The sequence below is a fragment of the Lynx canadensis genome, chromosome B1 (genome assembly GCF_007474595.2).
Source record: "Lynx canadensis isolate LIC74 chromosome B1, mLynCan4.pri.v2, whole genome shotgun sequence".
Lineage (NCBI taxonomy): Eukaryota > Metazoa > Chordata > Mammalia > Carnivora > Felidae > Lynx > Lynx canadensis.
In genome coordinates, this window is record NC_044306.2 from 123,291,182 (window position 1) to 123,306,616 (window position 15,435).

General features: G+C 37.0%; 1 protein-coding gene across 3 annotated transcripts in view; it reads left to right on the top strand.

Moving 5' to 3' along the window:
* The window catches only part of EIF4E (eukaryotic translation initiation factor 4E), a 49,444-nt gene that overhangs the window by 17,854 nt on the left and 16,155 nt on the right, over positions 1-15,435 (top strand). For all 3 annotated transcript variants that reach the window (XM_030313393.1, XM_030313394.1, XM_030313395.1), the window contains one exon: positions 10,893-10,999. In XM_030313393.1, coding sequence (XP_030169253.1) covers positions 10,893-10,999 — 107 coding nt within the window. The remainder of the gene's footprint in view (positions 1-10,892; positions 11,000-15,435) is intronic.

Consider the following 15,435-nt stretch of genomic DNA (forward strand, 5'->3'; position numbering starts at 1 on the left):
TGCTGACAGCTCAGAGCCTGGAGCCTGTTTCCGATTCTGTGTCTCCCTCTCTCTCTGACCCTCCCCCGTTCATGCTCTGTCTCTCTCTGTCTCAAAAATAAAAGTTAAAAAAAAAAAAAAAGACATATGCATCCAAGTTTTGAAATTCTATTCCAGAAGATCAGAAATTCAAGTGTGGCCTGTAGGGATTTTTTTTTTTTTTAATAGGTGTAAAATGTGGTTAAGTATACCTTGCTGTCTATTCAGAGATAGGCTTTTTTTTTTTTTTAAGCTGTAGAGCAGCAAACTTAATCAACTCTGTTCACTGAAAAGTTTAGTGCTAGTCATTAATTTTAATGAGGTAACTAGGTTATTGTTACTCAAATAGATTGAACACCTATTAAATTTTGCAGCACTTTAGATACGACACGATTTGTACAAATCATTACAGCTCTTCCCGTCTATACCTCTGCTTCAAGTATTTTTTGTTGTGTAGATGTCATTTTACATCAATTGAGAAGAATATTAAAATAAGTAATGTCTTTTGAATTGGAATTGATATATGGGCTTTCACAGTCCTTTACATGGAAAAATTTTCTCCCATTTGAGCAGTGCTTTAAACTTAAAAGGTTTGTATTTTGCTAAATCTGCATATGTTGTTTTTCTGCTTCAGCTTTTTATTTTAGAGCACAAAGATCACTATTTTGATCCTTTATTATGACAAGGAAGAAGATCTGCAAAATCCACAGCCTCCATTTTTGTGATGTGGGATGCTGGATTAGCTGGTATCACTTTAACAACCAAAACAATTGATTTAAACTATTTGTGATGCTTTTCAGTGTTTACACCAAGTTATATACCTTACAAGGCAAGTGGTAAAACCACTTGTTCTTGTGTATTTGTTAATTAATTATAGTAATTTACTTATGGGAGAGTGCTCGGGGAGTTGTATTGTTTGCAAGAGACCTAGGAACTGAATGTTTGGAGACGAGAAGGAAGAGTAGAGTATCTTGAAGTCTGTTTACATATCATACTTGTAGGAAATGATTTTCTCCTTCCAGTTATTTATATCCATAAAGAGAGGATTTTATTTATACTTGCCTGTATTTCTGAGGTATTTGACCACATAGGCAATTCGTATGCTGTCTTGTATAACAATATAAACCACTGTGATTAATCATTGGCATTTTCTTGCTTTTTATCCTAGTGGGATTTTGTGTGTGTTGGGAGTGTGAGGTGCACCATTTATGCCTTTTTTTTTTTTTTTTTTCTAGCTTATTGGCAGTGGCATGTGCTTGCAAGATAGTGAAGGTGTTGAGCCTGAGGCTGTGGCACTAAGTATAGTGTGTGTGTGTGTGTGTGTGTGTGTGTGTGTGTGTGTAGTATATAGTGTATAGTATATATATAGTATATACTATATATAGTATAGTATATACAGCACAGGGGTATGCTGCCTGGAAGGAGTACCTTAGTACCATGTACCTTAGTACCATATGTAATTTATTCTCCAACTCTGGGGCACTTTTGAGAGTGAACAAAGGTTCTAATAGCTGAAGCAACAAACAGGTAAAACCAGGACATGCAGTATTCCTATCCATGAACCCTGACAGTCTTGAATTCAGTGTAGAGTACAACTAGGCCATAGTAACTTCTCAGCACTTAAATTTGAAAAGCAGAGAGAACAGTAGTTTCACAGTATTGTGAAGATTAAATATATTGACTGAGTTTATATAAATGTTGAAATAACGTATATAAAAGTATGTAGCACATTATTTGATAGTAACTGCTTTGTAAGTGTTACCTATGATGAAGTGTGAGGATGGGTGTAACCACTTTAAAAGTCATAAAACACCATCCTTTTCTGTTCTTATTTGCTTACTCTTCTCATTATTTCATACCTTTCATGTATGTAGTGCCTTCAGTTTACTGAAATGTGGAGTAATTTGTAGAGATAATTGCAGTTATCTTTGCCATAATAGCATTTATATTTCTGTTAATTCTGCAACTGGTCTTTTCTAATTCTGCTAAGAAAAGTAGTGAAGCAAGGAAGGGAGAATATGAGAAAGTGCTACTGAAAATGGGTTACCAATAATATCATTATCCATTATTTGTTGTTCTGTTGAATTTGCCTGCAATTATACAACTGTGAATGGCAGAGCTGGGATTCTAATCTGGGTAACATGGCTCAAGAGTATGTGACCTAAACCAGTGCTTCTCATACTCTAGCAGAACATGAATTTGTTTTCTATTTTGTTTTTAAACAGTTTTAATGTAATGTTTTTGTAAATCATGGAAATAGGATAAAAGTGAAAAAAATGCACAAAAATGTAAGCCTGAATTTGCTATTTTTAGTGTGACCAGGTACAAAAATACTGTCAGATTTCTATGAAGTATTCTAAGTGTTTATGTTCCATATTATTTATTTATTTTGAGAGAGCACACACATGCACGTGCTGGAGGCGGTAGGAGGGGCAGAAAGAAAATTCCAAGCAGGCTCCACACTGTCAGCACAGAGCCCCATGTGGGCCTGGATCTCACAAGCTGTGAGATCATACCTGAGCCAAAACCAAGAGTCTGATACTTAACCGACTGAGCCACCCAGGCGCCCCTACTTTCTATTTCTATACCTAACCTCGTTGTAGACTATAACCAGCAGAAGTCTGTGGACCACACTTTGTTTTAAAACCTAACTTATTAGTGCCAAGTGATTTTTGCTTACTTCAAGTTAAGGTTTAGGGGATGCCCCAAAGGTGTGGGGGTTGGGAGACTCTGGAAGTTCTTAGTAGTAATATTTGTTCATTGAAGTAATATTTGTTCATTTGTTCATGGAAGACACTAATTGGGTGTCCTGAGGGTAAGGCTTATTGTTATTTCTAAGGAGAGATAGTTTGTGTGTTTGGGTTGAGTTAATGAAAAATCTTGAATGTTCATAACCATGAAAAAGCACACCATGGTTTTGGAATTAAAGCAGTGTAGAATTGAACATGGCTAGAAGGAAGAATCTAAACTTTAGTCAGATTAGAGAGACAATACTATATCTACGGAGTATCTAGCTTTATAATATTAGGATTGACCCACAAAGTTAATATTGTGTTTGATACATGTGCTGGTTTTTGCAGAATGTTACTACATTCTACCATGCTGTAGCAACATTCAAAAGTTGCTGGAGATTTCTTTGCGGCTAATTGTTAGACTTGTCCCACCCTTGCTCTACTCCCCCCCCCCCCCCCCCCCCGACTTTCTTCTCTTGCTATGACACCTATTGAGCCTGGGACCACTGAATTATAAGACAGCTTGTTTATTTGAATCTCATTAACTCAGCAAATCCAAAACCAGTTTTAATATTTTGCACTTAAACTCGTTGTCTTTTCTATTCCCTTACTTGTCATCAGTATTTAATCATTTTGATCTGTCAGTGAATGGCTTCCATTGCTCACAAGATGAAAGGTAACACTTTTAGCCTGACCTTTGAGGCCTTTCACAATCTCCCTTCAGCCCACTGTTCTAGTGTGTCTTTGGTTTCATGAACTCTTTAAGTCTCATTGGTTCTTTACCATCTTCTAGTTAAGCACTGCACTCTCATGGCTTTGTGGCTCTCATTGCTTTGAGAATGGCTCTCCGTTCTCACCACCTGAAATGTCTTATACAATAGTTTTTCAAGTATAGTTTGTCTTTTAAGCTAAAAATGTATTTGATTACTTGGAACAAAATTAACAACACAGGAAGCAACAGGTGTTGGCGAGGATGTGGAGTAAGGGGAACCCTCTTACACTGTTGATGGGAATACAAACTGGTGCAGCCGCTCTGGAAAACTGTATGGAAGTTCCTCAGAAAGTTAAAAATAGAACTACTTTGGGGCTCCTGGGTGTCTCAGTCAGCTCAGGTCATGATCTCACAGTTGATGAGTTCGAGCCCTGCAATGGGCTGTGCTGACAGCTCAGAGCCTGGAGCCTGCTTTGGATTCTGTGCCTCCCTCTCTCTCTGCCCCTCCCCAGCTCATACTCTCTCTCTCAATAATAAATAAAACATTAAAAAAATTTCTTTAAAAAAAAATAGAACTACCCTACAATCCAGCAATTGTAGTACTAGGTATTTACCCAAAGGATACAGAAATACTAATTTGAAGGGATACATGCACCCCAATGTTAATAGCAGCAATATCAACAATAGCCAAATTATGGAAACAACCAGGCGTCCATTGGTGAATGGATGAAGATGTGGTGTGTGTGTGTGTGTGTGTGTGTGTATACACACTGGATAATTAGCCATAAAAAATGAAAGAAATCTTGCCGTTTGCAATGGCATGGATGGAGCTAGAGAGTATTATGCTAAGCTGAGTAAGTCAAGTCAGAGAAAAACATGATTTACTCATATGTGGAATTTAAGAAACCAAATAGGGGTTTAAAAAAAGAGGCAGGCCAAGAAACAGGCTCTAAACTATAGAGAACAAACTGATCATTACTGGAGGGGAGGTCTGTGGAGGGAAGGGTTTAAGGAGGGCATTGGGCTGTGATGAGCACCCAGTGTTGTATGTTAAGTGTTGAATCACTAAATTCTATACCTGAAACTACTGCTACACTGTATGTTAATTGGAATTTAAATAACAACTTGGAAAGAATGTATTTGATTACTTTGAGAGTAGCTATAATCTGTTAAATTAGCCTTTTGTGTTTTTGCATAATTTTAAAATTTAGAAATACTGGTAAAGCATGGGTATTTTAGATGTAATTTCTAATGAAATTTGCTTACAGAGGAGACTGTCAAGCTGAGAGAGTAGATACAGGAATGTTGTGGAACTTTGTGGTGAAGAATTTTGTTTTTAAATTGAATGTAAATTTGAAACTATTTTATTATTTGCTCTATATGTGAAGCAACAATAAAAATGACAGGTTATAAAATGTTTTTTAGTTCTTCTACAATCATACAATAATTTTGGTTCCTTGCTGATTTGATGATCTTCCACATTTAAAAATAACTGATTGAATCAGTTGTTAAACATACCATGAAAACCCCTGCTATGGAGTTTTCAGAGAGAATTTTGTGAAATTGCTGTTGACAAATACCACATAGCCCTCCTGTACCTATTTCATGGTAATCTTAAGTCTCAGAAACCTTCGTAGTTAATAACTTTACAAATAGTTTTAAGAGGAGATAAAATTTTAAGATAATTTTATTTTCAAATTCAGTTTATATTAGAAGTACTTAGCAAATTAGGACAAATAATGGATAATTTGGAGATTTGTTACAGGCTTATGCTTAAGAGTGGAACTGAAAGTGTGGTTTTTTTGTTTCAGTCCCTTAGAAAAATAAATTGTATTTCTTTGTTCTGGTTTGGCATATGGTGGTAATTATAAATCATTTTTTGATCAAAGAGTTTAATATATTATGGCCATCATTCTGGACATCGTTTCTCATTGTATATGTTGCCATAGATTCAAGAGGTTGTTTAGAAATTGGAATTTCCCCGTAGAATGGACTACCCCCACTGAATTAGCCTGAAAGTTTTAAATAGCCTACATTGATATTATTTTTCTAATGTTTTATCTCAGTTAAAAAAAAATTCCGATTATGTGAATCAAACTTAAGAGGTTTTATAACAACAAAATAATAAGTTGAAAGAAATTAGCAGGAAATGATTTTAATGAGGCATGCCTCAATAGTCCCAAGTTTTGTTTTGTTTTTTTTTTTCCTTTGCAATAATTTACAACATAACTGCAAGAAACTTAGAAGGTGACTGTTTGATAGTAAGCTTTTTGGTTTAAATTTCTGCTGATTAAGAATGGATTGGTGAGGGGCTCCTGGGTGGCTCAGTCAGTTAAGCCTCTAACTCTTGAATTTGGTTCAGGTCATGATCTCACAGTTCCTGAGACTGAGCCCCGTGTCTGGCTGTGTGCTGGCATCACGGAGCCCTCTGGGATTCTCTCTTTCCTGCTCTCTCAGCCCCTCTCCTGCTTGTGTGTGCCTGTTCCTCTCTTTCTCTCAAAATAAACATTAAAAAAAAAAAGAATGGACTGCTAAGAAAAGTAGATGGTCATAACAAAATATGACCTAAATGAGAAAATGTATGCCAAGAAAATATGCATTTTTTTCTTTTTTTTTGAAAATGTGCCCTGTATAATGTTAATGTTTTCATAGGTAATTTCTATCATGAAGTGGTTTCTAAATCTTATTAGATTTGGTTTGTGCCATATGGATATTTTCATAGAGTATTTTGTATTCCATCTTGAAAATAATTGGCTATTAAAACCATTTTTGCTTTATTAGAAGAGTTTGAGAAATCCTTAAGTTAAAATTTTAAACAGAAGACTATTAAACTGCACATAGTAACTTAAAAGGCTAAATAAAAGAAACATCAATATTGCTTACGTTATGAAAAAGAGGTTTTAACTACTGAAAAGATGAATGTCTATGGTTAAGATATTTTTTTTTTTTAAATTTTTCTTTTTTCAACGTTTATTTATTTTTGGGACAGAGAGAGACATAGCATGAACGGGGGAGGGACAGAGAGAGAGGGAGACACAGAATCGGAAACAGGCTCCAGGCTCTGAGCCAACAGCCCAGAGCCCGACGCGGGGCTCGAACTCACGGACCGCGAGATCGTGACCTGGCTGAAGTTGGACACTTAACCGACTGCGCCACCCAGGCGCCCCTATGGTTAAGATATTTTTTAGAGTATTTGTCTTAACACCTAGCATATTTCTATATTAAAAGTGAATACTGAAAGATTTTAAATTATACTTATTCATATATCCACAGACACATTTTTTAAAGTTGAGTATTTTGGTTATAAGAAAAATCTAAAATTATATATTCTTAGTATAAAGACTAAAACATCAAGTAAGGTAGGACTTTTAAATTTTAAAAGAAACTTTTTTTAAATTCTAGGAACTGAATATACTTTTTCCTGTTATTAACTGCTTTCAATTCCTATGTGTCCAGAGACTTTTTATACCATCTGAGTCTTTCATCATTCCCCTAATTGTGAGAAGAGTTGAGAAACCAAAAAGAAAGGAAAATACTGAGTTAGGTGACATTTTGGACCTCATGAAACTTGTAATTACTCATACTATAATTAATTATTTTTTAGTGTGCTGCTGACATAAACTGTTTAAATAAATGTTCTGAAAGTATGGTTTGTATTGAGGATTTGGAACTTACGAGTAAATTTTACTTGTCTTTTAGATAAGAGAATTTACTGAACTTTTGGAGGAAGAATATACTTCATACCCAACCTCACAAATCCATATATATACTCTGTCCTTTGCTAGGACCAATCACTAATATTTTAAACTCCCTAAGACATCATTATTATTGTTCCTTTAAACTATTTGTAGTTTCTTACATATTTACCCACTGATTTACCTTTTGCAGGGCTTTTCATTCCTTTTTTGCATTTTCATGTTCCTAGTGGGATCTTATTCTTCCTCTAGCCTGAAGACTTTTCCTTTGGTGTTCCCCTTACGTTGGACCTGTGTGTATGTGGGGTGGTGGTGGTGTGGGGTGGGTTGTGAAGGATATTTTTCCTAGGCATTGAATTCTAGGTTGACAGTTTTTCTTTCAGCATGGAGATATTCTGTTGTCTTATGGCTTCCATAGTTGCTGTTGGAAAGTTAGGGGTGTGTGTGTGTGTGTGTGTGTGTGTGTGTGTGTGTGTGTGTTTCCCTCCTAACTGCTTTTATTTTTATTAAAAAAAATTTTTTTAGTATTTATTTTTGAGAGAGAAGGAGCATGCGTAGGGGAGGGGCAGACACACACACACACACACACACACACACACAATTCGAAGCAGGCTCCAGGCTCTGAGCTGTCAACACAGAGCCTAATGTAGGACTTTCGAACTCACGAACTGTGAGATCATGACCTGAGCCGGAGTCAGATGCTTAACCAACTGAACCACCCATCTGCCCCCGCCCCCAACACCGATTTCCTAACTGCTTTTAATATGGCTTCTTTATATTTAGTTTTCAGTAGTTTGAATCTGATGTGCCCAGATACAATTTTGTTTGTGTTTTACTGCTTGAAATTCCTTCAGGTTTTTGAGTCTGTGACTTGAGTTTCGGATGAGATACTATATATTTTGGTCATTATTTATGTATTGCTTCTGTCCCATTTTCTCATCTTGTCTTTGAACTTTTTAAACCTCTTCGACAGTGTTTTTTTTTCTTCAAATTTTTATTTAAATTTTAGTTAACGTACAGTGTAATATTGGTTTCAGCAGTAGTATTCAGGGATTCATCACTTACATACAACTCCCAGTGCTCATCATAACAAATGCCCTCCTTAGCACCCATCCCCCATCTAGCCCATCCTCCATCTACCTCCTTCCAACTCCTCAGTTCTCTATCGTCAAGAGTCTCTTATGGTTTGTTTCCCTCTCTTTTTTCTCCCTCCTCCCATATGTTCACCTGTTTTGTTTCTTAAATTTCACATATGAATGAAATCTTATGGTGTTTGTCTTTCTTTCACTTATTTCTCTTGGTATAATACACTAGCTCCATCCACGTTGTTGCAAATGGCAAGATTTCATTTTTTTTTAACAGCTGAGTAATATTCCGTGTGTGTGTGTGTGTGTGTGTGTGTGTGTGTGTATTTACCACATCATCTTTATCCATCGGTTGATGGGCATTTGGGCTCTCTTCATAGTTAGGCTGTCATTGATACCAGTGTTTCTTAGCATCTATTTTCCCCCTCTCTCTATTTGAATATCTTCTGTTGACTTATCTTTGATTTCACCAGTCTTACATTCTGCTGAGTTGAATTTCTTGTTAATCAAATTCAGAGAGCTCTTAATTTCAGACATTGTACTTGGCAGTTCCATAATTTCCATTTGGTTCCTTTAAAATAGATTTGTTCCCTTTTTTTAAGTTTATTTATTTTGAGAGAGAGAGAGCACACAAGGCTGGGAGGAACAGAGAGAGAGGGAAAGAGAATTCTAAGCAGGTTCCACACTGACAGCACAGAGCCCAGTGTAGAACTCAAAATCAGGAACCATGAGATCATGACCTGAGCCTAAACCGAGTCAGATGCTTAACTGACTAAGCCACCTAGGCACTCTCAGTTTCATTTTCAAATACTCTGTTTTTTTCATCTCTCTCCTTATCTTTTCTTCTATTTTACTGTAACAATCTTGATTATTAAGACTTTGCTATTTTCCCATAGTAATCATAGTTATTAATTTCATTATTTGGATCATGCTTGGATGTCTTTCTGTGGACAGGTTAATCTCTTGATGATTAGTGACTTAAGAAATTCTTTACATGTCTAGTAATGTTTGATTGGTAGGGTATTGTAAATAACATTCAGAGACACAGGATTATGTTCTCTCCTGAAGAGTGTAGAGTTTGGTTCTTGGAGGCACTTAATTTATAGGTAGATTACCTTGATATTGTCAAAGGTTGGTTTTAGGTTTTGTTAGATGTGTTTCACCTGATTCCTAGGGCATGGCCTTTCTAGGATTTCATCAGAAAGCTGAGGATTTCACCCACCCACTCTGGCTTGGTCTGAACCCAGTCTTATGTTATTGGCCTCTGAAGTCTTGGCTCAGCTGTTGCTGTACTCTGAATGTCACAGTTTAAACTAGCCAAGGACCTGCGAGGGCTTTTAACCTAGATTTTTTGAGGCTCACACCTCTGCAGCCCATTTTTCTCTAGTACTTTGTCTCCCAAAGCCCACCTGCCTTGTTAGTCCCTAACCGTTCCCTGTTTATTCATGGAGACTGCCTGTCTGGAGACTGTCATTAATTTTAAGCTAGTGGGGTAAGGAATAGTTTTTGGTAATTATACGAAGATGTAAATTGACTGTGATGGAAAAATGCAGTAAAAAATGGTGATTTTTAAAGCATTGACTGTAAATTTTAGGGTCTTAATTGCTTTGTAAACATTTAAATTTATTACTTAAGTGATCACGCCAATAAATTCCTATTGAGTATAGCACTTTGCTCATTGGCATTATAATTATGAGCAAAATCAAGACCTAGCTCCTGCTGTGAGCAATTTCTTAGGCCAGTAGAAATTAATTCCTGGACATGTCATGTTATTAAGAAAAATGTGTTTTGTCAGTTGAATATTTACCACCTACCTGCTAGATCTTTTAGATCCTACATAACTGATTTACATAATCTTGTTAATGTGAACATAATATCTCGAGGGTTTTGCTGGTTTAAATTTGACCCCTAGACTCTTGTTGTGGTGCCCTTTTTGAACAAAATCAGCTTTTCTTTTAGCTTCTGGTGCCTTTCCTTGGCATTCTGTTTTGTTGACCATAATTTATAACAGGGTGAAGAGCTACATGAGCTGTGAACACAGATCATCCACAAGCTCCTTTTTTCCCTGACATTTTTAGATGGCAATATTAATTATGTCTAACCAAGAAGAAGATTTAGTTCAAGCCAGTGTTGAGCTTTTTTGCCTAGGGCTAGTTGAAAATGACAGAAGTTGCAGAACTTTTAGGTTACTATATAACAGTATGACATGAAGGAAAGACCTATATAGTATTGACTTGGTCACTTTATAAAGCTGTTATACTCTCCAACATTAGTTGTATTCCCCCCATTCTCCAAATCGTACATAGTACTTTAATGGTATGTTAAGAAAGACAGCTGATTTCCTTAATTTTGTTGCATGGTGTCTAACAATCTTTCTGATACTAAAATGCGTAAGTGAAAGATAACTGTATATAATATTGTTACTGTATTTTTAAACTTGAGAAACCCTTTGCTCTTAGTGCAGAGATGGCTAGAATGGGAGAGTCGGGTGCTTTTCTTAGAGCTTGGTCTGTGGTCTATTTTATGAAATGCTTCTGCTGTAATTTTTTCTCCTTAGAAAGGGAATATTGGCAATATTAGTTCAAGTTGATTTAGAGTATTGTTATCATAGTTAAGACATTTAAAATAATGTTTTATTATTTTCCATTAGGAAACCACCCCTACTCCTAATCCCCCGCCTTCAGAAGAAGAGAAAACAGAATCTAATCAGGAGGTTGCTAACCCAGAACACTATATTAAACATCCTTTACAGAACAGGTAAGCCTTCTGACATACAGGTTTTTCTGACTTAGGCAGTAAGGTAAATGGTGAATGACTGGGTGAGACTAGTTTTAAATATATTAGGTTGAGGATTCCATTTTCATTTGGGTAACCTGTTTCTAGTAAGCAGTTTTATGTGTGAGTCTTGAGCTCAGAAAGAACTGGTTGAGACATTGGGTTTGAAGTTCACCAGTAATTGGTGGTGAGTGAAACTAGTAGTACATGAATTCTCTTTAAAGTGAACTTGACTCAAGACAGAGGCTTGGGATACCAGCATGTAAGGGATTTTTTGGAGGGAGAATGCCTATGAAGGGTTTAGACATATAAACTGTATAAACTAGAATAGAGTGGTGGTCAGAGAAGCAAAGAAAATGGTTTGTTTTAAGGACAGGTATGTGGTCAATAGCGTATGTGCCACAAAAAGGTCACATACCCATTGGATTGAGTAATAAACATTTCAGAATGGCCATTGGATTGAATGGCAAATTCTTTGCTAATGTAGGAGAAAATTTAGTAGAATGTAGATGATGGAAAAAGATTGGAGTAGTTTGCATAGTGAATAGAAAGTATACAAATGTGTTATAGAGAAGATAAGCAACTTAAAGTTGGGGTGTGAAGGAGAAAAAGCTCTAAGGGATGTGGAGTCTGGTGGGTGGTTTTTTTTTGTTTTTTTTTAAAGTAGGCTCCACAACCATTGTGGAGCCCAATGTGGAGTTTGAACTCACAACCCTGAGATCAAGACCTGAGCTGAGATCAAGGGTCGGACACTTAACTGAGCTACCCAGGCACTCCGGTTAGTTTGTATTTAAGCCAAGTTAGAAGAAAAGAGGAGAGGTTAAGATGAGTTAAGCTTTGGGGCACCTGGGTGGCTCAGTTGGTAGAGCATGTGATTCTTGATCTCAGGGGTTGTGAGTTTAAGCCCCATGTTGGGTGCAGAGCCTACTTAAAAAAAAAAAAAAAGATGAATTGAGTTTCATAGTTACAGTTGACTATAGCTCATTAACACCACCCCACCACTTCCCAGTATGTTTGTATTTTTATGGTTTATATGATGAAAATTAAAATGAATGTACTGAGAGCTGATGGTGAAAAGAAAAAGGCAATGCAGAAACATTGTAAGAATCTGGAGGAAAGTAAATTGGAATTAATTTCTGGGGATATATAAGTGTTCAAGTTCCTTTCATTCTCCTACCCCAAGACTTTTAAAGATCCTATAAGCCTATGTATGTTTCACAGCATACTGTGTTTTATCGGATTTTGCAGATACTGCATTTTTTTTTCAAATTGAAGGTTTGTGGCAACCCTGCATTGAACAAGTCTGTTGGTGCTATTTTTCCAACAGCATTTGCTCATTTTGTGTCTCTCACATTTTGGCAATTCTCACAATATCTCAAACTTTTTCACTGTGTTTGTTATGGTGATCTGTAATCAGTGATCTTTGATTTGTTACTATTATAGTTGTGTTGGGGCACCATGAACTGTGCCCATATAAAATGGCAAACTTAATAAATGTTGTCTGTGTTCTGACTGCTTTCCTGACCAGTTGTTCCCCCATCTCTCTCCCTCTCCTCTGTTCTCCCTATTCCCTGAGGCACAATATTGAAATTAGGTCAATAAGTAACCCTACAGTGGCCTCTAAGTGCTCAGGTGAAAGGAAGAGTCCCACACATCTCACTTCAATTCAAGAGCTAGAAATGATTAAGCTGAGTGAGGAAGGCATGTTGAAAGCCAAGAGAGGCCAAAAACTAAACCTGTTGTTCAACAGCCAAGTTGTGAATGCAAAGGAAAAGTTCTTGAAGGAAATTAGTGCTACTCCAGCAAGCACATGAATGATAAGAAAGTGAAACAGACTTACTGTTGAAATGGAGAAAGTTTGAGTGATCTGGATAGAAGATCAAACCAACCTTAACATTCCCCTAAGCCAAAACCTGATCCAGAGCAAGGGCCTAATTCTCTTCAATTCTGTGATGGCTGAAAAAGGTGAGGCAGCTGCAGAAGAAAAGGTTAAAGCTAACACAGGTTTGGTTTGTGAGGCTTAAGGAAAGAAGCCATTTCCATGATATAAAAGGGCAAGATGAAGCAACAAGTGCTGATGTAGATGCTGCAGCAAGTATCCAGAAGATTTAGCTAAGATCATTATGAAGCTGGCTTCGCTAAACAATAGATTTTCAGTGAAGATGAAACAGCCTTTTAGTGGAAGAAGATTTAGTCCATCTAGATGGACTTCCATAGCTAGAGAGGAGAAGTCAGTGCCTGGCTTTAAAGCTTCAAAAGACAGGCTGACTTTCCTGTTAGAGTCTAATACAACTGGTGGCTTTAGGTTGAAGCCAGTGCTCATTTACCATCCTGAAAATCCTAGGGCCCTAAAGAATAATGCTATATCTACTCTCCTGTGCTTTATAAATGGAGCAATAAAGTGGATAACAGCACTTCTGTTTACAACATGGTTTACTGAATATTTTAAGCCCAGTGTTGAAACTTGCTCAGAGCAAAAAGATTCCTTTCAAAATACTACTCATTGAAAATGATTCTGGTCACCCAAGGGTTCTGGTTGGGATGTACAAGGTTCATGTTATTTTCATGCCTGCTAATACAACATCCATTTTGCAGCTTAAGAGTAATTTTGACTTCCAAGTCTTACTATTTAAGAAATACATTTTGTAAGACTATAGCTGCCATAGATAGTCATTCCTCTGGATGATCTGGGCAAAGTACATTGAAAACCTTCTGGAAAGGATTCACTGTTGTTTGTTTGTTTGTTTTTTTTTTTAATGTTTATTTTTGAGAGAGGGAGAGAGTGCGTGGGTGGAGGAAAGGCAGGGAGAGAGGGGGACAGAGGATCTAAAGCAGGCTCTGCAGAGAGCCAGATGAGGGGCTCCAACTCAGACTGTGAGATCATGACCTGAACCCAAATCAAAGTCAGATGCTTAATCAACTGGGCCACTCAGGTGCCCCTGGAAAGGATTCACCATTCTGAGATGCCATTAAGAACATGGTGATTCATGGGTAGAGCTCAAAATGTCAACATGAACAAGCATTTGGAAGAAGTTGATTCCAGTCCTCCTGGATGACTTTGAAGGGTTCAAGACTTTGGTGGAAGAAGTAACTACAAATGTGGTAGAAATAGCAAGAGAACTAGAATTAGAATTGGAGCCTGAAGGTGTGACTGAATTGCTATAATCTCATCATAAAACTGAATGGGTAAGGAGTTGCTTATTATGGATAAGCACAGAAAATAGTTTCTTGAGATGGTACCTACTCCTGGTGAAGATGCTGTGCAGATTGTTGAAATGACAACAGAAGATTTAGAATATTACATAAACTTAGTTGGATAAAGCAGCAGCAGAGTTTGAGAGGATTGACTCCAATTTTGAAAGAAGCTCTGTGGGTAAAATACCAAACAGCATTGCATGCAATGGAGAAATCGTTTGTCCAAGGAAGAATCAATCAGTGTTGACAGCAAATTTTCATTGTTGTCTTACTTTAAGAAATTACCGCAGCCACCCCATCCTTCAGTAACCACCCACTGGTCAGGCAGCAGCCAGCAACACCAAGGCAAGACCTTCCATGAGCAAAAAGGTGACTCACTAAAAGCTTGGATAATGGTTAGCATTTTAAGTTTATTTATTTTGAGAGAGAAGTCCTCAAGCAGGGCTCAGACTCATGAACTGTGAGACCATGACCTGAGCCAAAATCAAGAGTCGGATGCTTAACTGACTGAGCCATCCAGGCACCCCCAGCAATAAAATATTTTTAAATTGAAACATACACATTTTTAAATACATAATCCTATTGTATCCTTACTATACTACAGTATAGTATAAACATAACTTTTATGTGCAGTGGGAAACCAGAAACTTCAATTGACATTATTGCAATATTTGCTTTATTATGGTGGTCTGTAACTGAATCTGCAGTATCTCTTATCGTTTCTCATTATCTTGGTAGACTCACTGAAATAAAAGTCCAAATGTGTTTTGTGTAGTTTTTCATAGGAGACCTGTAGTTCAGCATATCCTGTAGCGAGGAAGAAATTAATGCTCTGGACAGTGAAGATTGTCAGCTAGTGAGTGAGTTATCGAAGATCAGATAGTCCATAGAGGTATAATCTATCCTCAAGAAAGCATTATACCAAAGTTGAACTATTGATTAGCAGCAATTTCATATAATTCAGCCTAACAGCACCAAACCCCTTAAGGTATTTTTTCATCTTTTTAGTATTATCTTATAAAAAGCCACTCTTTATGCCTTCTGTCTGTGCTAAGCCCAGTTTTTAGTGTTGTTGTTGGGAAAGTAATCAAGACATAATCCCTCACAGTTTGAATAAAATCTGAGGAGCCCCTGGGTGGCTCAGTTGGTTAAGCAACTGACTTCAGCTCAGGTCATGCTTTCATGGTTTTGGTTTTGGGGTTCCAGCCCCACATCGGGTTCAG